The sequence below is a fragment of the Schistocerca nitens genome, chromosome 11, assembly GCF_023898315.1.
Source record: "Schistocerca nitens isolate TAMUIC-IGC-003100 chromosome 11, iqSchNite1.1, whole genome shotgun sequence".
Taxonomy (NCBI): domain Eukaryota; kingdom Metazoa; phylum Arthropoda; class Insecta; order Orthoptera; family Acrididae; genus Schistocerca; species Schistocerca nitens.
In genome coordinates this window covers 158,036,923-158,057,321 of record NC_064624.1, presented here as the reverse complement: position 1 = coordinate 158,057,321, position 20,399 = coordinate 158,036,923, and the positions used below count along the sequence as shown (strand labels likewise).

At 45.0% G+C, this 20,399-nt stretch overlaps 1 protein-coding gene and 1 non-coding gene across 2 annotated transcripts in view; one reads left to right on the top strand and one right to left on the bottom strand.

Annotated features, from left to right (window-relative positions):
• The window catches only part of LOC126213281 (neprilysin-2-like), a 408,856-nt gene that overhangs the window by 272,862 nt on the left and 115,595 nt on the right, over positions 1-20,399 (top strand). Inside the window, 1 exon segment of the mRNA XM_049940942.1 lies at positions 17,847-17,980. Coding sequence (XP_049796899.1) covers positions 17,878-17,980 — 103 coding nt within the window. The 5' untranslated portion in view covers positions 17,847-17,877.
• Trnan-guu (transfer RNA asparagine (anticodon GUU)) lies at positions 10,319-10,392 on the bottom strand. The gene has a single exon. It is a non-coding gene; the product is annotated as a tRNA-Asn (tRNA).

The following is a 20,399-nucleotide window of genomic DNA, read 5'->3' as shown; positions in this document are numbered from 1 at the left end:
AGAAAATAGGAACCCCGGGATCACTGGTGATGGACAAGCCTGTGATTGTTTTACAATTTTAATTTGACTCAAAGCAGACTTTATTATAAACTTCAATTCGGACATCTGTCCTCCTACTGATGCAATATGCAAATCTTCACTTTAATTGAATTACATAAACACGAATAAGAATCATATTTTGCGTCCGCAACTAAAATCATAGGTATTAGGCACGGTGTATAATCAATCATAAACAATCGCACTTGTTTAACAATGTCTCAAAAGACTAATAACACTATACACTTACAACCCAAAGTTACACAGCCACATAATGCCACAACTTCATTAGAAAACAGATAAACCTTAACAAAACTGAACTGCCCACATTAAGGTCCACAGTCAAACATGCTTATACTAAAAATGCAAAGTGGGCCAATCAAGGTCGCAAAACTGACGGACAGGAATAATAACAAGTTGCACATTCTTTAAAGGTACACAAATGATTAACGTAAGTGTTATATAAGAACGTCTAGTAATAACTCAACCAATAAAATGACTTACGGAAACACCAATATTAACAAGGTGGCCCCACTTAACTAACGGACATAATGACTCGGAATGATTCCCAAATTGCACTTAACTTTAGAGAACAGCTTTAAGGCCCACAGCAGTGTTTGCAAGCAATAACGCTACGGCCGGCAGGCAATACGAGCGTTCACTCCCCACGGCTTGTGCACGGGCTTACATAGCAGGCGGTATATATTTATATATAGTCCGACCTGCGCCACAATGAGCGGTCCTGACAAGAATCCGTAACCACACCGAGCCCAGGGAAGGAGCAGACTTCAGAAATGGCCTGCAGCACAAATAGATTGCAGTGAAGACAAGGTCAAACCACAGCCACACTGGAATATACCGGGTGTTACAAAAAGGTACGGCCAAACTTTCAGGAAACATTCCTCACACACAAAGAAAGAAAATATGTTATGTGGACATGTGTCCGGAACCGCTTACTTTCCATGTTAGAGCTCATTTTATTACTTCTCTTCAAATCACACTAATCATGGAATGGAAACACACAGCAACAGAACGTACCAGCGTGACTTCAAACACTTTGTTACAGAAAATGTTCAAAATGTCCTCCGTTAGCGAGGATACATACATCCACCCTCCGTCGCTCGGAATCCCTGATGCGCTGATGCAGCCCTGCAGAATGGCGTATTGCATCGCAGCCGTCCACAATACGAGCACGAAGAGTCTCTACATTTGGTACCGGGGTTGCGTAGACAAGAGCTTTCAAATGCCCCAATAAGTGAAAGTCAAGACGGTTGAGGTCAGGAGAGCGTGGAGGCCACGGAATTGGTCCGCCTCTACCAATCCGTCGGTCACCGAATCTGTTGTTGAGAAGCGTACGAACACTTCGACTGAAATGTGCAGGAGCTCCATCGTGCACGAACCGCATGTTGTGTCGTACTTGTAAAGGCACATGTTCTAGCAGCACAGGTAGAGTATCCCGTATGAAATCATGATAACGTGCTCCATTGAGCGTAGGTGGAAGAACATGGGGCCCAAGAAAGACATCACCAACAATGCCTGCCCAAACGTTTACAGAAAATCTGTGTCGATGACGTGATTGCACAATTGCGTGCGGATTCTCGTCAGCCCACACATGTCGATTGTGAAAATTTACAATTTGATCACGTTGGAATGAATCCTCATCCGTAAAGAGAACGTTTGCACTGAAATGAGGATTGGCACTTTGTCGGATGAACCATTCGCAGAAGTGTACCCGTGGAGGCCAATCAGCTGCTGATAGTGCCTGCACACGCTGTACATGGTACGGAAACAACTGCTTCTCTCGTAGCACTCTCCATACAGTGACGTGGTCAACGTTACCTTGTACAGCAGCAACTTCTCTGACGCTGACATTAGGGTTATCGTCAACTGCGCGAAGAATTGCCTCGTCCATTGCAGGTGTCCTCGTCGTTCTAGGTCTTCCCCAGTCGCGAGTCATAGGCTGGAATGTTCCGTGCTCGCTAAGACGCCGATCAATTGCTCCGAACGTCTTCCTGTCGGGACACCTTCGTTCTGGAAATCTGTCTCGATACAAACGTACCGCGCCACGGTTATTGCCCCGTGCTAATCCACACATCAAATGGGCATCTGCCAACTCCGCATTTGTAAACATTTCACTGACTGCAAAACCACGTTCGTGATGAACACTAACCTGTTGATGCTACGTACTGATGTGCTCGATGCTAGTACTGTAGAGCAATGAGTCGCATGTCAACACAAGCACTGAAGTCAACATTACCTTCCTTCAATTGGGCCAACTGGCGTTGAATCGAGGAAGTACATACTGACGAAACTAAAATGAGCTCTAACATGGAAATTAAGCGTTTCCGGACACATGTCCACATAACATCTTTTCTTCATTTGTGTGTGAGGAATGTTTCCTGAAAGTTTGGCCGTACCTTTTTGTAACACCCTGCGTAATAATCATGCCTGCAAATTCTTATGGAGCAATGCTCTAACATTACCCGTCTCCCAGTAAATTAGCAGGAAACTTAGAAATCACTACCAATTGCCTAAAGGCACTTTCAACATTTAATAAACTTACCAAATCCTGCCGCAACAAATGATTAAACCATTAACTCTATGGCTGCCGGGCGCGTGCACAAGGGCAACCAAATGGTTCAAATGGCTCTGAGCACTATGGGACTCAACATCTAAGGTCATCAGTCCCCTAGAACAGAACTACTAAACCTAACTAACCTAAGGACATCACACACATGCATGCCCGAGGCAGGATTCGAACCTGCGACCGTAGCGGTCGCGCGGTTCCAGACTGTAGCGCCTAGAACCGCTCGGCCACCCCGACCGGCGGTGCATTATCGTCCTGAAATATGGGATCACTATCAGAGACAACATTTTAATCGTGGGGTGCAAGTCATCACGTAAAGTGTTCACATAATCTTTGGCTGTAACGCGGCCTTTTAGAGTAATGATGGAACCGGCAAAACACCGTGATATGTCTGCCCACACCATCACACTTCCACCTCCATGCTGAACCGCTGGAATGAAGCAATCGGGATTCTGGGTTTCATTTGGCGTAAACCCGTCCCGATGTTGGAAATAATGCAAACGTTGACTTGCCGGGCAACATGACGTGTTTCCACTGATCACCCATCCAGGATTTATGCTCCTGGCACCGTGTTTTACGCTTCTTTGCATTGGTTGTCGCGACTAATGGTTTCGGTATAGCAGCTCTTCCACGAATATTCGCTTTATGGAGTTCTCGGTGGACAGTGTCGATAGATACGGGGTGTCGAAGACGGCTATTGAGCTCTGTAGTCACTTAGGCCGCCATAGTTTAGTTTTGTTTTTACACAATTCGTGTTAGCGTACGACGATCTCCGTCATTTATTTTTGATTTGTGGCCGGTCGCTGTGGCCGAGCGGTTCTAGGCGCTTCAGTCTGGCACCGCGCGACCGCTACGGTCGCAGGTTCGATTCCTGCCTCGGATATGGATGTGTGTGATGTCCTTAGGTTGGTTACGTTTAAGTAGTTCTAAATTCTAGGGGACTGATGACCTCAGATGTTAAGTCCCATAGTGCTGAGAGCCATTTGAACCATACGTAACTTGGAGCTTGCAAATTACGAGCTGGGAAGCTGTTCAGCGTGAGACGACGAACCCACCACAATTTTTCACGTCAAGGCGCCCAATGATCGGCACTGTACATCCGGCGCGCGACAAAAGACAAGGGCGGCGAGCATGGCGAGGCCCATGCACCACGGTTATTGACGTCCGCTTGTTTCCAACACAAGTTGGCTCGTTGAACGCCGACCGGAGACTCTCCCGTCAGAAGTTCACCGCGAAAACCCGCCGGGGGGGAGCAGTCAAAGATAGCAGGGCAGACGAATATCGATATCAGCGATGCAAGTTCTGACAACCCTAGCACAACAAAGGTCAGCATTTAATAACGATTGTGGTGTTGCTCACGCTGCTAAATACTGCATTTTCGCGCAACAACAGTGATATTATGTGGCAGGTGTCATTAGAGCACAGTTAATAGTCATTTCATGTAATAATGAAAAAAAACTAGGCATCTTTTCGTGTTTCCCACGCTGGTCTCGTCGTAAAATCATGGCTCAATCGTTGAAAAGCTAGGTGTTTATGATTCCAAGCTCGGATGCAAAGAGGCCTAGGTTTTATTCTGCTATATTCAAAAGTTTCGTAGATGCGCTTCTCAGACCATTCTTGGAGACTACACTTTTGCTGGACAATGGTGATGTAATAAAAAAATAATCAGCACTCCGAAATTAAGTTACACTTCCTTTTAATTGCTTTTATTGCAATATCACGCGACACACTAAACATCACTTCACAATACAAAACATACTTGAAAACATGTTCCTCACAGTCACTGTTAAAGTTCACATTTTATAAGTTGACGACAATATTCGTCTTTCCAACATGACGTCCACGACTTGACTTTCTCAAGATCCGACTCTCTAACAAGTGTAAGTAGGCTGTTTAGGTTTTTTTATTGTTAACGCCACCTCTGTTTGAAAATCACTGGCTGTGCTGTGTGCAGTCTGTGGCTGCTTTGCATTGTTGTAATACTCGCCATTGTAGTGTTGGGCAGCGGCAGCTGGCTGTGAACAGCGCGTTGCGTTGCGCAGTTGGAGGTGAGCCGCCAGCAGTGGTGGATGTGGGGAGAGAGATGGCGGAGTTTTGTAATTTGTCATGAACTGCTATTTATATATGATGATATCAAGGTAAATACATTGTTTGTTCTCTATTAATATCTTTCATTTGCTAACTATCCCTATCAGTAGTTAGTGCCTTCCATAGTTTGTATCTTTTATTTAGCTGGCAGTGTGGCGCTCGCTGTATTGCAGTAGCTTGAGCAGCGAAGATTTTTGTGAGGTAAGTGATTTGTGAAAGGTATAGTTTAATGTTAGTCAGGGCCATTCTTTTGTAGGGAATCTTGAAAGTCAGATTGCGTTGCGCTATAAATATTGTGTGTCAGGTTAAGCACAGTCTTGTATAATTTTTCTAAAAGGGGACGTTTCATATGTCGACCCTTAGCCGAGGATACCTCACTGGAATCTTCTGATTTTTTTCTTGTAGTTTGTGTAATTAGTGTAGCTTTTGTTTATCGCCAGCGCGTAATTATAGAGAGAATTTCCATTGTAGTTGTAGTTTTTCATTGTTGTACAGGAGAACAGTTGTGTCATGCATGTAGATTTGCACCAAGTATTTCGCAGCTGCAATTAACTAGATATTATTTTCACTGTTATGTTAATGTGTTCTCTTATTTTTGCTCTTCAAATTGTGTTTTTCTGTGTTGTCGTGTGAAATACTGTGACAATAATGGCGTGTGAAAAACGTAATACTGGGCCCCAAAGTAAACTGCGAAATGACAGTGAAAACGAAAGCAGTGTGTTAGCGCCGCAGAGTAATGAATTAACTAGTGTTCAAAGTAGTAATTTGGTAATTGTGCATAGGGAAATGGAGCGGGCGGCAAACAATGGTGTAGACAATGAAACAATTAGAGAACAGGGAAGCATTATCGATCGATCGGTCGGCAACAGCTCGCCTCAGGAATCCGAAATGACAGGACACAATTTCGCAAATACTGTCGATTCAAGTTTTGGGTCATCACCGTTTTCTCAAATAAGTCAAGACACAATTTCTGCTAGTCAAAATGTGAATGTTGCCGGTGCAAATGCACTGCCGAAAAGCATAGAGGAACCGATTCCAGACACTAACACATTATTATTGCAATTAATGCAGCAAATGAAAGATATTAATAGAGAACAAACAATGTATTTACCTTGATATCATCATATATATAGCAGTTCATGACAAATTACAAAACTCCGCCATCTCTCTCCCCACATCCACCACTGCTGGCGGCTCACCTCCAACTGCGCAACGCAACGCGCTGTTCACAGCCAGCTGCCTAACACTACAATGGCGAGTATTACAACAATGCAAAGCAGCCACAGGCTGCACACAGCACAGCCAGTGATTTTCAAACAGAGGTGGCGTTAACAATAAAAAAAACCTAAACAGCCTACTTACACAAGTTAACAACTAACAAACAACCGCTTACGCGCCCAAAAATCAGAGTTTCAAGTACGTCAAAGATCATAGTGACAGAAGAAGGAATACACATAAGAATAATATCATTGCAATATAAACATATCGATGTATCACAAATGAAATCAAATCTGAATGTTGTCTCAGAAATACGTCAACTACTTTGCAGAAACACAGTAGAATATTACTGGTATCGAGAGGTTTAGGTGAGGTGCCATAATGGTTGCGTAATTCAAGTACCATTACAAAGTGAAGCACCCCAGCGCCAGCCGTCACGGGTCACATTGCGCATAAGAACCACGAAGGTAAGATACGAGAAATTAGGTCTCCTACGGGGGCACACAGACAGTCGTTAAAACTCACTCTGTTTGCGAGTGGAACAGGGGAGAGAATCACTAGTCGTGGTACAGGCTACCCTCCGCCACGCACCGTACGGTGACTCGTGGAGTATCTGTGCAGATGTACACTCCTGGAAATGGAAAAAAGAACACATTGACACCGGTGTGTCAGACCCACCATACTTGCTCCGGACACTGCGAGAGGGCTGTACAAGCAATGATCACACGCACGGCACAGCGGACACACCAGGGACCGCGGTGTTGGCCGTCGAATGGCGCTAGCTGCGCAGCATTTGTGCACCGCCGCCGTCAGTGTCAGCCAGTTTGCCGTGGCATACGGAGCTCCATCGCAGTCTTTAACACTGGTAGCATGCCGCGACAGCGTGGATGTGAACCGTATGTGCGGTTGACGGACTTTGAGCGAGGGCGTATAGTGGGCATGCGGGAGGCCGGGTGGACGTACCGCCGAATTGCTCAACACGTGGGGCGTGAGGTCTCCACAGTACATCGATGTTGTCGCCAGTGGTCGGCGGAAGGTGCACGTGCCCGTCGACCTGGGACCGGACGGCAGCGACGCACGGATGCACGCCAAGACCGTAGGATCCTACGCAGTGCCGTAGGGGACCGCACCGCCACTTCCCAGCAAATTAGGGACACTGTTGCTCCTGGGGTATCGGCGAGGACCATTCGCAACCGTCTCCATGAAGCTGGGCTACGGTCCCGCACACCGTTAGGCCATCTTCCGCTCACGCCCCAACATCGTGCAGCCCGCCTCCAGTGGTGTCGCGACAGGCGTGAATCGAGGGACGAATGGAGACGTGTCGTCTTCAGCGGTGAGAGTCGCTTCGGCCTTGGTGCCAATGATGGTCGTATGCGTGTTTGGCGCCGTGCAGGTGAGCGCCACAATCAGGACTGCATACGACCGAGGCACACAGGGCCAACACCCGGCATCATGGTGTGGGGAGCGATCTCCTACACTGGCCGTACACCACTGGTGATCGTCGAGGGACACTGAATAGTGCACGGTACATCCAAACCGTCATCGAACCCATCGTTCTACCATTCCTAGACCGGCAAGGGAACTTGCTGTTCCAACAGGACAATGCACGTCCGCATGTATCCCGTGCCACCCAACGTGCTGTAGAAGGTGTAAGTCAACTACCGTGGCCAGCAAGATCTCCGGATCTGTCCCCTATTGAGCATGTTTCGGACTGGATGAAGCGTCGTCTCACGCGGTCTGCACGTCCAGCACGAACGCTGGTCCAACTGAGGCGCCAGGTGGAAATGGCATGGCAAGCCGTTCCACAGGACTACATCCAGCATCTCTACGATCGTCTCCATGGGAGAATAGCAGCCTGCATTGCTGCGAAAGGTGGATATACACTGTACTAGTGCCGACATTGTGCATGCTCTGTTGCCTGTGTCTATGTGCCTGTGGTTCTGTCAGTGTGATCATGTGATGTATCTGACCCCAGGAATGTGTCAATATAGTTTCCCCTTCCCGGGACAATGAATTCACGGTGTTCTTATTTCAATTTCCAGGAGTGTAGATATTCCGTACTGGTTGCACGGAAGACGTATTGATAGCAGAGTGCACGGTCCTGTCAATTAATGCGACCACCGCGTGTGTTCGACGTCGACGTGCAGTCAGACTGACAGACAGCGAGTGGCAGCACTAGCAGTGGAGGGTACACAAGGCGCGTCGGGGGACGCGGAAAGCAGTGCAGTCTTCGTCGCAGTGGGGAAACGGAGCGGTTTATCTGACGTGCACAACGGCGTGACCGTTGGCTTTCGGGCCGAGGGTGGACGCATTTCCGAAACGGCTGAGTCTGTACACTGTGTAAACTTTTAGGTGGCAGACCTCTCCTTAGTTCTGAATCGGTAGAAGTCGGTAAACGTCGGGAGGCTTCGGTAGGCACGCAGTTTTGACTGCTGCCAACATTACGTAGCTGACTGTGTTGTACAACGTAGCCATTGTCGTCTGCTTCGTTATTGCTTTGCGCTGTACTGCTCTGCGCGTTTTTATTGTGCAGTTGTGCTAAACATTATCAAACTGAGTGAAGAGGCGCCGGCCGAAGTGGCCGTGCGGTTAAAGGCGCTGCAGTCTGGAACCGCAAGACCGCTACGGTCGCAGGTTCGAATCCTGCCTCCGGCATGGATGTTTGTGATGTCCTTAGGTTAGTTAGGTTTAACTAGTTCTAAGTTCTAGGGGACTAATGACCTCAGCAGTTGAGTCCCATAGTGCTCAGAGCCATTTGAACCATTTTGAAGAGGCAGTTGCTTTTTTTTTTAACCCGTTTGCGAAACGTGTTGCGAATAGTGTTAGTAGTGAAGAAATAATAGAACAGAACGTCATGCCTGACGCGGCACTTTTTCTCGATGTTTACCACGTCAAATCTCCTGAATTATACGTCGTAAAGAGACACAAATTTGCCGGCGCATTTACTGATATATGTGGATACTGTATGCGAAATATGTTGCGATTAGAGTTAATAGTAACGAAATAATACATTAAAACGTCATGCCTACTGCGGCAGATTTACGGTATGTACTGAGAAAATGTAGTAAGCGACAACCTTTTTCCCCTTTCATTATTTTGTGGGGGTTGTCAGCGAGAAAAATTTTCGTAAAGGTTTGAAATTGTATGTAACGTTTGTTGCTAGTCGCTAAGTGCTCTCATTCTCAAATAGTGGATGCATAAATCTGGGTATTTTCCTGCGGTGGCATCTCACTGTTTATGACGTCATATCTCCTCAAGAATGTGTCTTATTTCTTTTTTTTTCGGCTAGGAACATTCGTGGGCGTACGGAGAACAAATCACCAAAATTTCATCGCAATCGGATGAATGGTTTGGGAACGCACAGAGGGCAGACATACATACATTAATTTTTGTATATAGAGATTGACAGTTACGTTATACTATATGACCTGTTTAGGTTTATTTAAATTTTATAATTAATAGTTTAACATTGCGGGGAATGAAATAAAATGGAAAAAAAATTGCGAGCAGTGGGAATCAATTCCGAGTCCGCTGCATGACAAGCCTTTACTTAATCAATTGCGCTACGCATGTTACAGTAACCAAACGCTTGAAACATTGTCTATTACGCTTTTCGGGCGTTCGGAGAACAACTCAGCAAAGTTTCATTGCAATCGGATGAATGGTCTGTGAGCGCATAGTAGACAAATATATATATATATATATATATATATATATATATATATATATATATATATATATATATATATATATTAATGTACATGACGATTTCAGTTCCGTTTACGAACAACATTTAAAGCGAGTTTTACTTCCAAGCCCTTCGTCTGCTTTCGTGTAAGCATGTCGCGCAATTTGTAGTGCCAGCACTGCAACTGGTAGGCGTCCCTTGTCCCCCCCCCCCCTCCCCCCAACGGCTCCACTCCCCTCCCCTCGCCAGTCAATGCTTGCTTCCTCCTCTCCCCGCACTCCCCACACAACTCTGCCGTCTTACAGTTAACACACTGTACCCTGTTTGTGTACGACCGTGGTTAAAGACGTCGCTCGGCCAACAGCGGCCTACTGCAGACCGACACCTAAGAGACACGAAATACAAATCGACATCGAGAGACAGGCCCTGTCATATGGCACTCGCGGCGTATACGCTGAAATTGAATGTAAATAATAAGTCTTTTGTAGTGGGCGTCGCTCTACTGCAGTGTCACACATGACGAATAAATAGGAAAATAGTGGAACGTCTGTGTAGGGCCATGTTTTTACCTACAGTGTCACTTGGCTGAATGTGTATAAGGCTCTGTGGCATCACTCAAACACAGCCAAATTGTCACACTAGCTGTATATCTCTAACAAAGTCGACGTATGTCCTCACCTCGGTGACGGTTAAAACCATTTCGCCCCCAGGTGGGCTCGAACCACCAACCTTTCGGTTAACAGCCGAACGCGCTAACCGATTGCGCCACGTAGGCCTTGACTTTGGCTCACTTGTGCTCTGTATATCAACGCAATTCGTATACCTTCTGCAGGAATCTCGCATAATGATAGCATCTGCATACACCTCTTCACATGGGTAACGTGCATGCACACCGTAGCTAGGCTCATAAACGAATGACATCGCCAAGCATGGCATTATACTACAAAATGCATACAAACCACTGTTCTGCCTATACATTCAGAAAACCTCTGAGGCCAGTAGAATACTTGTCATAGGTTGTAGAACATCCCTTTCATTCAGTGTACTGCCATGTATTAGATGCTGCTCGAGATAGCTCCGCTCCTTGCAGGAAGGTTAAAAAAATGAATACCTTCTGTGAGGTTCGAACTTGGTGGGACGGCGCTGTGCAAAGCAGGCGCCGGGGTATCTGTGGTGCAGCACGGGCTGCAGGTTACAGGCGTGAGCGAGGGCTGCCAAGGTGTGTAGCTATTGGCTAACAGACGCGCCACTGCGAACAAACCACGGCCCAGATCAACCTAGGGGCTAGTTAGTTACTTAGTCACATGTTCCACTGATCAGTCTCACACTAACCGTTATGATCTGGGACGTGTCAAGTGCATCACACATGAACGAAATTTTTTTTAAGAAAAGGAAAAGCTTAAAGTTTTTATTACTTACCCTACTCCCTTAAATGGCACAAAATGCATATATTATACGTATAGAGATTGAGATGTTTATATTTTCCCACCCCCGCGTTACAAATGTTTTGAGTGAAATGCCTAGTCGATGCGCTGTTGTTTCCACGTCAATTCTACCAACATTAAGAGTTGTTTAGTTCTCGGGGTTCTGTAAAATTCCTGGATTCGTGTCTCGTCGCTGTGCAGCCTATGAAAAGGATTGCGGAAGACTCCCAAATAAATTCCAAAGTACAGTGCAGTTTTAATACCAATGTATTTCCAGGACTCTGGGTGTCCGAGCCTGGTGAACTGTACCGGTTACGTCACATCTACCCAAAGTTGACATCAAACGACACAGAGTTCACAACAATCAACAAACGAGTGAGCCTACAATACATTTGCTCGCAGCCCTAGCCAAAAAACGAGTGCCCCAAGGCGCCTGCGTGACCTCTATTTATACTTTTATTAACAATTACCTACAATGAAAATTACAATTTTATGTAAAATCACAATTAAAAGTTAAACCGAATATGAGGTATACATTGCTAAAAATTTACAATCTCAGTGCTGAACAAGGTGAACCTATTTTCAACTTAGTTACGAGTTAATATAACATTTTCTGGCTAATTATGTTACAGGTAACAATTACATTTCTAAATTTGTTTGTAACAAATCAACTAGTGCCTGAATTTTAGTGCTAACATATATTGGAGATTCAATTAACGTGCTTCATTTAAATGTTCTATTTAAATTATTGTAGTTATTTTATAATGATAGGTTTACTGGTACATCCTGACCATGTGCTACATTTCTTTCGATTAGTTGCAGTATTAATTTCACATTTATATTATGTTTCTCACATAAGAACAATGTTAATCAGCAAAGCATCGTTTTCGAATTATATGTATACTGAAATCGTGGTTATTTTCGTATGTAATTTGGAAACTGGTCACTTTACAATTGGACAATTAGGACTGGTGTTTATCTTTAATGCTCTCCGAGGGGTTCTGATAGGTAGCAATGAGATACAGTAATATTTCATATTTACTCCTATTCACGAATTCATCTATGGTATAGAAGGAGTTGTCAAGGACATGTGATTTCAATTTATTTTTAAAACTGTTATTGCTGCTGTCTGTCAGACATTTTCTTTCATCTGGTAACTTTTCGAAAAGCTCTACACTAGCATATTTTCCCCCTTCTGTGCCAAAGATAGGTTAAGTAGAGGATAGTGTAATTCATTTTTTTCTTTTGGTATTATAATCATTTTGAAACTGGTCAGTGCTGTTGAGAGCAAATTCCATTTCTGAGTCAATGTACTGTCAGGCTATTGTAACAATTCCTGACCTCTTAAAGAGATGCCTAGGTGATGTGCGACTATGAGCCTCAGACATTATTCTAACCACTTTCCTTTCAGCCGTGGATACTTTAACAAATAAAAATAAAATAATAATATAATAATAATAAATTGTAAAAATAATCATAATAACTGTTTGGATAAGTAATTGAGAGATTAAAGTTTATTTCGTCTTTAAGATTGGAATTGAATTTCTTAATGTTTCATAAAATCTTACGTAGCATTGTTCATTGAGGTCACACAATAAAGTAAATGCAATTTACGCCGTGAATTTATCGAGCTTCGCACGTCCGAAGATGTACGGAACGTAGCCAGGGCTCATTATATATTTCTTGTAGACGAAGTCTGATATCTGACCTCAGCTTCAATCATGACAATGGGGTGACTAGAACTACGGAAACAGAGAAAAGTATACGATTAAATAAAACATATATTCATTTCATTATATACATTACCATATGAATGACACATAAAATTCTAGGTAAATAATTGCAGATAATTCACAAATGAGAGCGACTTATTAATTCTGCGCCTCTTTTCTGCAAATAAGTATCTATATGGTAAAATGTGGAGCCACACAAAATATTACATCCTTCTAGGACAACGAATGACATAAGAGAGCTGTTGACTACTGGCTGCGACAAGAGACCGGTGTTAATTACCTTTTTTTTTGTCTTAAAAAATCGATGCATGTAATCTAAGATCAGTAAATTAAATGTCGTCTGTGCTCGAGTGCAAATGGTTCCTTAAAATACCTTTTGCCCAAGTGTTCAGTTACCCCAAAATATTATTCTGCATTTTGAGCAAGCAGTAAAGAAAACGAAAGAAAAATTAGGAGTAGGAATTAAAATCCATGGAGAAGAAATAAAAACTTTGAGGTTCGCCGGTGACATTGTAATTCTGTCAGATACAGCAAAGGACCTGGAAGAGCAGCTGAACGGAATGGACAGTGTCTTGAAAGGAGGGTATAAGATGAACATCAACAAAAGCAAAACGAGGATAATGGAATGTACTCGAATTAAGTCAGGTGCTGCTGAGGGAATCAGATTAGGAAATGAGACACTTAAAGTAGTAAAGGAGTTTTGCTATTTGGGGAGCAAAATAACTGATGATGGTCGAAGTAGAGAGGATATAAAATGTAGACTGGCAATGGCAAGGAAATCATTTCTGAAGAAGAGAAATTTGTTAACATCGAGTATAGATATGTCAGGAAATCGTTTCCGAAGGCATTTGTATGGAGTGTAGTCATGCATGGAAGTGAAACGTCGACGATAAATGGTTTAGACAAGAAGAGAATAGAAGCTTTTGAAATGTGGTGCTACAGAAGAATGCTGAAGATTAGATGGGTAGATCACATAACTAATGAGGAGGTATAGAATAGAACTGGAGAGATGGCACAACTTAACTAGAAGAAGGGATCGGTTGGTAGGGCATATTCTGAGGCATAAAGGGATCACTAATTTAGTATTGGAGGGCAGCGTGGAGGGTAAAAATCGTAGAGGGAGACCAAGAGATGAATACACTAAGCAGATTCAGAAGGATGTAGGTTGCAGTAGGTACTGGGAGATGAAGAAGCTTGCACAGGATATAGTAGCATGGAGAGCTGCATCAAACCAGTCTCTGGACTAAAGACCACAACAGCATGGCATCAGAGAGTAAAAGTATGCAAAGTAAATCTACAACTACATATACATGGTTACTCTGCAATTCACACTTAAGTGCCTGACAGAGGGTTCATGGAACCATTTTCATACTACTTCTCTACCATTCCACTCTCGAATGGCGCGTGGGAAAAAGGAACACCTAAATCTTTCCGTTCGAGCTCTGATTTCTCTTATTTTATTACGATGATCATTTCTCCCTACGTAGGTGGGTGTCAACAAAATATTTTCGAATTTCCGAAGAGAAAGTTGGTGATTGAAATTTCATAAATAGATCTCGCCGCAAAGAAAACCGCCTTTGTTTCAGTGACTGCCACCCCAACTCGCGTATCATATCAGTGACCTTCTTTGCACATTTTCGATGTCCTCCGTCAATTCCACCTGGTAAGGATCCCATACCGCACAGCAATATTCCAGCAGAGGACGGACAAGTGTAATGTAGGCTGTGTCTTTAGTAGGTTTGTCGCATCTTCTAAGGGTTCTGCCAACATAGCGCAGTCTTTGTTTCGCCTTCCCCACAATATTATCTATGAGGTCTTTCCAATTAAGTTGCTCGTAATTGTAATTTCTAGGTATTTAGTCGAATTGACAGCCCTTAGATTTGTCCGATGTATCGTATACCCAAAATTTATCGGATTTGTTTGAGTGCCCATGTTGATAACCTCGCACATTTCTTCATTTAGTGCTAATCGCCACTTTTCGCACCATGCAGAAATTCCGTCTATATTTTGTAATTGAAATTGATGATCTGATGATTTTACTAGACGGTAAATTACAGCATCATCTGCAAACAATCTAAGGGGCCTGCTCAGGTTATCACCTACATCATTTATATAAATCAGGAACAGCAGAGGGCCTATGACACTACCTTGGGGAACGCCAGGTATGACTTCTGTTCTGCTCGATGATTTACCGTCTATCACTACGAACTGTGACCTCACTGGGAGGAAATCACGAATCCAGTGACACAACTGAGACGATACTCGATATCCATGCAATTTGATTAATAGTCGCTTTTGAGGAACGGTATCAAAAGCCTTCTGGAAATCTACGAATATGGAATCGAACTGAGATCCCTTGTCAACAGCACTCATTACATCATGGGAGTAAAGAACTAGCTTTGTTGCGCAAGAACGATGTTTTCTGAATCCGTGTTGGTTATGTATCAATAAGTCATTTTCTTCAATGTGATTCATAATGTTCGAGTGCAGTATATGCTCCAAAATCCTACTGCAAATTGAGACCAGTGATCTGGGTCTGTAATTCAATGGGTTACTCTTATTTCCTTTCTTGAATATTGGTGTGACCTGTGCTACTCTCCAGTCTTTAGGAACAGAACTTTCGTCAAGTGAGCGGTTGTATATGATTGCTAAGAAAGGCGCTATCGTGTCTCCATGCCCTGAAAAGAACCTGATTGGTATACCATCTGGACCGGAAGACTTGCCTTTCTTAAATGATTTGAGTCGTTTCGGAGTAACTGAGATATCTACTTTTGTGTCACTCATGCTAACAAAAAAATGGTTCAAATGGCTCTGAGCACTATGGGACTCAACTGCTGAGGTCATTAGTCCCCTAGAACTTAGAACTACTTAAACCTAACTAACCTAAGGACATCACAAACATCCATGCCCGAGGCAGGATTCGAACCTGCGACCGTAGCGGTCTTGCGGTTCCAGACTGCAGCGCCTTTAACCGCATGGCCACTTCGGCCGGCACTCATGCTAACAGCTGTTCTGGTTTCGCATTCTGGAATATTTACTTCGTCTTCTTCCGTGAAGGAATTACGGAAAACTGTATTTAGTAACTCCGCTTTAGAGGCACCATCATCGGTAACATTTCCATCGCTATTGTGCAGTGATGGTATTGGCTGTTTTTTGCTTCTGGTGTACTTTACATACGACCAGAATCTGTTTGGATTTTCTACCATTTTTTTGAGACAATATTTCTTTTATTTGCCAGCCGCGGTGACCTAGCGGTTCTAGGTGCTTCAGTCCGGAACTGCGTGACTGCTACGCTCGCAGGTTCGAATCCTGCCTCGGGTGTGGATGTATGTAATGGCCGTAGGTTGCTTAGGCTTAATTAGTTCTACACTACTGGCCATTAAAATTGCTACACCACGAAAATGACGCGCTACAGACGCGAAATTTAACCGACAGGAAGAAGATGCTGTGATATGCAAATGATTAGCTTTTCACACAAGGTTGGCACCGGTGGTGACACCTACAACGTGCTGACATGAGGAAATTTTCCAACCGATTTCTCATACTCAAACAGCAGTTGACCGGCGTTGTCTGGTGAAACGTTGTTGTGATGCCTCGTGTAAGAAGCAGAAATGCGTACCGTCACGTTTCCGACTTTGATGAAGGTCGGATTGTAGCCTATCGCGATTGCGGTTTACCGTATCGCGACATTGCTGATCGCGTTGGTCGAGATCCAATGACTGTTAGCAGAATATGGAATCGTTGGGTTCAGGAGGGTAATACGGAACGCCGTGCTGGATCCCGACGGCCTCGTACACTAGCAGTCGAGATGACAGGCATCTTATCCGCACGGCTGTAACGGAACGTGCAGCCACGTCTCGATCCCTGAGTCAACAGATGGGGACGTTTGCAAGACAACAACCATCTGCACGAACAGTTCGACGACGTTTACAACAGCACGGACTATCAGCTCGGAGACCATGGCTGCGGTTACCCTTGACGCTGCATCACAGACAGGAGCATCACAGACAGGAGGTGTACTCGACGACGAACCTGGGTGCACGAATGGCAAAACGTCATTTTTCCTTATGAATCCAGGTTCTGCTTACAGCATCATGATGATCGCATCCGTGTTTGGCGACATGGCGGTGAACACACTTTGGAAGCGTGTATTCGTTATCGCCATACTGGCGTATCACCCGGCGTAATGGTATGGGGTGCCATTGGTTACAGGTCTGGATCACCTTTTGTTCGCATTGACGGCACTTTGAACAGTGGACGTTACATTTCAGATGTGTTACGACCCGTGGCTCTACCCTTCGTTCGATGCCTGCAAAACCCTAAATTTCAGCACGATAATGCACGTCCGCATGTTGCAGGTGCTGTACGGGCCTTTCTGGATACAGAAAATGTTCGACTGCTGCCCTGACCAGCACATTCTCCAGATCTCTCACCAACTGAAAATGTCTGGTAAATGGTGGCCGAGCAACTGGCTCGTCACAATACGCCAGTCACTACTCTTGATGAACTGAGGTATTATGTTAAAGCTGCGTGGGCAGCTGTACCTGTACACGCCATCTGAGCTATGTTTGACTCAATGCCCAGGCGTATCAAGGTCGTTATTACAGCCAGAGTTGGTTGTTCTGGGTACTGATTTCTCGGGATCTATGCACCCAAATTGCGTGAAAATTTAATTAAATGTCAGTTCTAGTATAATGTATTTGTCCAATGGATACCCGTTTATCATCTGCATTTTTTCTTGGTGTAGCAATTTTAATGGCCAGTAGTGTAAGTTCTATTGGACTGATGACCTCAGATGTTAAGTCCCATAGTCCTCAGAGGCATTTGAATCATTGCATTTATTTCATAGAAATAAATATTGGCACAGAATCGTCGTTTGACAATTTACTCATACGTCTAGTAAGAACACGCATATGTTTGTCAATGAAGAAATTTGTCAGTGGCCGTAGCAGCGCAGGGCCGGTTTATTGTCATTTTCCATTGCCACGCTAAACTAATCCGAACTGCCGTGTCGTGCCGCGGTGCTGACCGGATCCCTCTCCTCTCATCTCCTCTCCTCTCTGGTGTTGCAGGAAGCCCACGTGGTGGCGCCGCCGCACCGCCATGGAGCGCGGGCTGACGCTGCTGGCGACAGTGGCGCTCCTGGCGGCCGTCGCGCTCGCCGTCTCGCTGGGCGCGCTCCTCGCCAGGTGGCAGCACCAGTCAGGTATGGCCGCCAGAACCAAAACCACCCACGCTGCAGCCCAGATCTCGCACCTTCCAACTTCCTGTTTTGCCCAGTGAAGGATACACTCCACAGGAAGCAGTGCATGGATTATGCGGAGGTTATTGATGCAGCAGGACGTCGACCTGTTGAGTGGCACCATGCGGGTGTACAGGCACTCCCAGTAAGCTGCAGAAGGGTGGAGAATAATATGGTGTATTCCAATCCTAAAAAAAACCTGCTGTGAGAAAAAAAAAGTGTTTAGTTACTTATTGGACGTCCCTCATACTTTTTTTTGCATAAATCTAGGCTATAGGTTTTGTAATTTAATGTGATTGTCACACATAAAATTTCAGAATACACTAACAGACAGAAAATCGCAACTCCACGAAGGAGTTGTGGAACATAAACGAAACTTGGTAGACGCAATGATGTCTGTTAAAATTTCAGCCCATTGCCATAAGAAGCCAACAGCTTTGCCGCAGTGGTAACACTGATTCCTGTTAGATCATCAAAGTTAAACGCTGTCGGGCTGGGCTGGCACTTTGATGGGTGACCATCCGGTCTGCCGAACGCTGTTTGCAAGTGGGGTGCACTCCGTCCTTGTGAGGCAAACTGAGGAGCTCTGGTCTCGTAAACTGACATACGCCCGGGAGAGCAGTGTGCTGACCATATGCCCCTCGATATCCGAATCCAGTGACGACTGTAGGGTGAGGATGACATGGCGGCCGGTTGGTACCGTTGGGTCTTCCAAGGCCTGTTCGGATGGAGTTTAGTTTTTATTGCCATAAGAGTGGCGCACATAGGTTTGCTTTAAATACACACTATAACTGTCGTGAAGGTTGGTCACCATTGAGACTGGATGTAGTGAGTTGTGTCATTCAAGAATGCCTTTAAAGTGACACAGACGCCATTATGAATACGTCACTGAGTCAGAACGAGGTGGTGTAATGGGGCTATGAGAATCTGGATGTTCCTTTTGCGATAACTGCAGAAAGACTTGGCAGCAATGTAGCCACTGTACGCGACTGCTGGCAGCGGCGGTCACCAGAATGTACGGGCACAAGAAGACCGGGCTCCGGACGGCCACGTAGCTCTACCGAGAGGGAAGAGCACTGTGTTCGGCATATGGCTCTGGGGCATCGTACTGCTTCTCCAGCAGCAGTATGTGCAGCAGTTGGCATCACAGGGACACAACGAACTGTTACAAATAGGTTACTTCAAGGACAGCTCTGAGCCAGATGCCACTGACGCCAAACCACAGCCACATGCGATTTTAGTGGTGTCAAGCAAGAGCTCATTCGGGGGCAGGTTGGAGGTCTGTTGTGTTTTCTAACGAAAGCTGGTTCTACCTCGGTGCCACTGATGGCCGTGTGTCAGTTAGAAAGGGGCCAGTTGAGGGTCTGTAACCAGCCTATCTGCGTGCTACACACACTGGACCTACACCTGGAGTTATGGTCTGGGGTGCGACTTCCTATGACAGCAGGAACACTTTCGTGGTTATTCCCTGACTGCAAAATTGCACGTAAATCGGTTTATTCGACCTGTTGTCCTGCCGTTCATAAACGGTACTCCAGGGTCTGTTCTCCAACAGGATAACGCTCGCCCACATAACGCTGTTTTAACCCAACATGCTCTGCATAGTGTCGACACATTGCCTTGGCTTGCTTTATGTCCAGATGTGTCTCCAGTCGAGCACATATAGGACACAATGGGGCGACAACTTGTAATGCCACAATGAAGCATAGCCAAGGCGTAGCAGTTGAATAAGTGAAGGGTCATGCCATCTGTTGGATGGTTGCGCAAACAAAAGCACTGGTGCTTCTGCCTGGCAGCAGTCGAATGAAATAGTGCTACGAGTAAGACAGTATCTGAATAATGCTGCGCTCGGATGACAAAACAAAGAAGCATTAAACTAGGATAATATTATTACATATAGTAAAATATATTAATTTAATATCACTTTAAAATGTATTATATATATATATATATATATATATATATATATATATATATATATATATACTCCTGGAAATGGAAAAAAGAACACATTGACACCGGTGTGTCAGACACACCATACTTGCTCCGGACACTGCGAGAGGGCTGTACAAGCAATGATCACACGCACGGCACAGCGGACACACCAGGAACCGCGGTGTTGGCCGTCGAATGGCGCTAGCTGCGCAGCATTTGTGCACCGCCGCCGTCAGTGTGAGCCAGTTTGCCGTGGCATACGGAGCTCCATCGCAGTCTTTAACACTGGTAGCATGCCGCGACAGCGTGGACGTGAACCGTATGTGCAGTTGACGGACTTTGAGCGAGGGCGTATAGTGGGCATGCGGGAGGCCGGGTGGACGTACCGCCGAATTGCTCAACACGTGGGGCGTGAGGTCTCCACAGTACATCGATGTTGTCGCCAGTG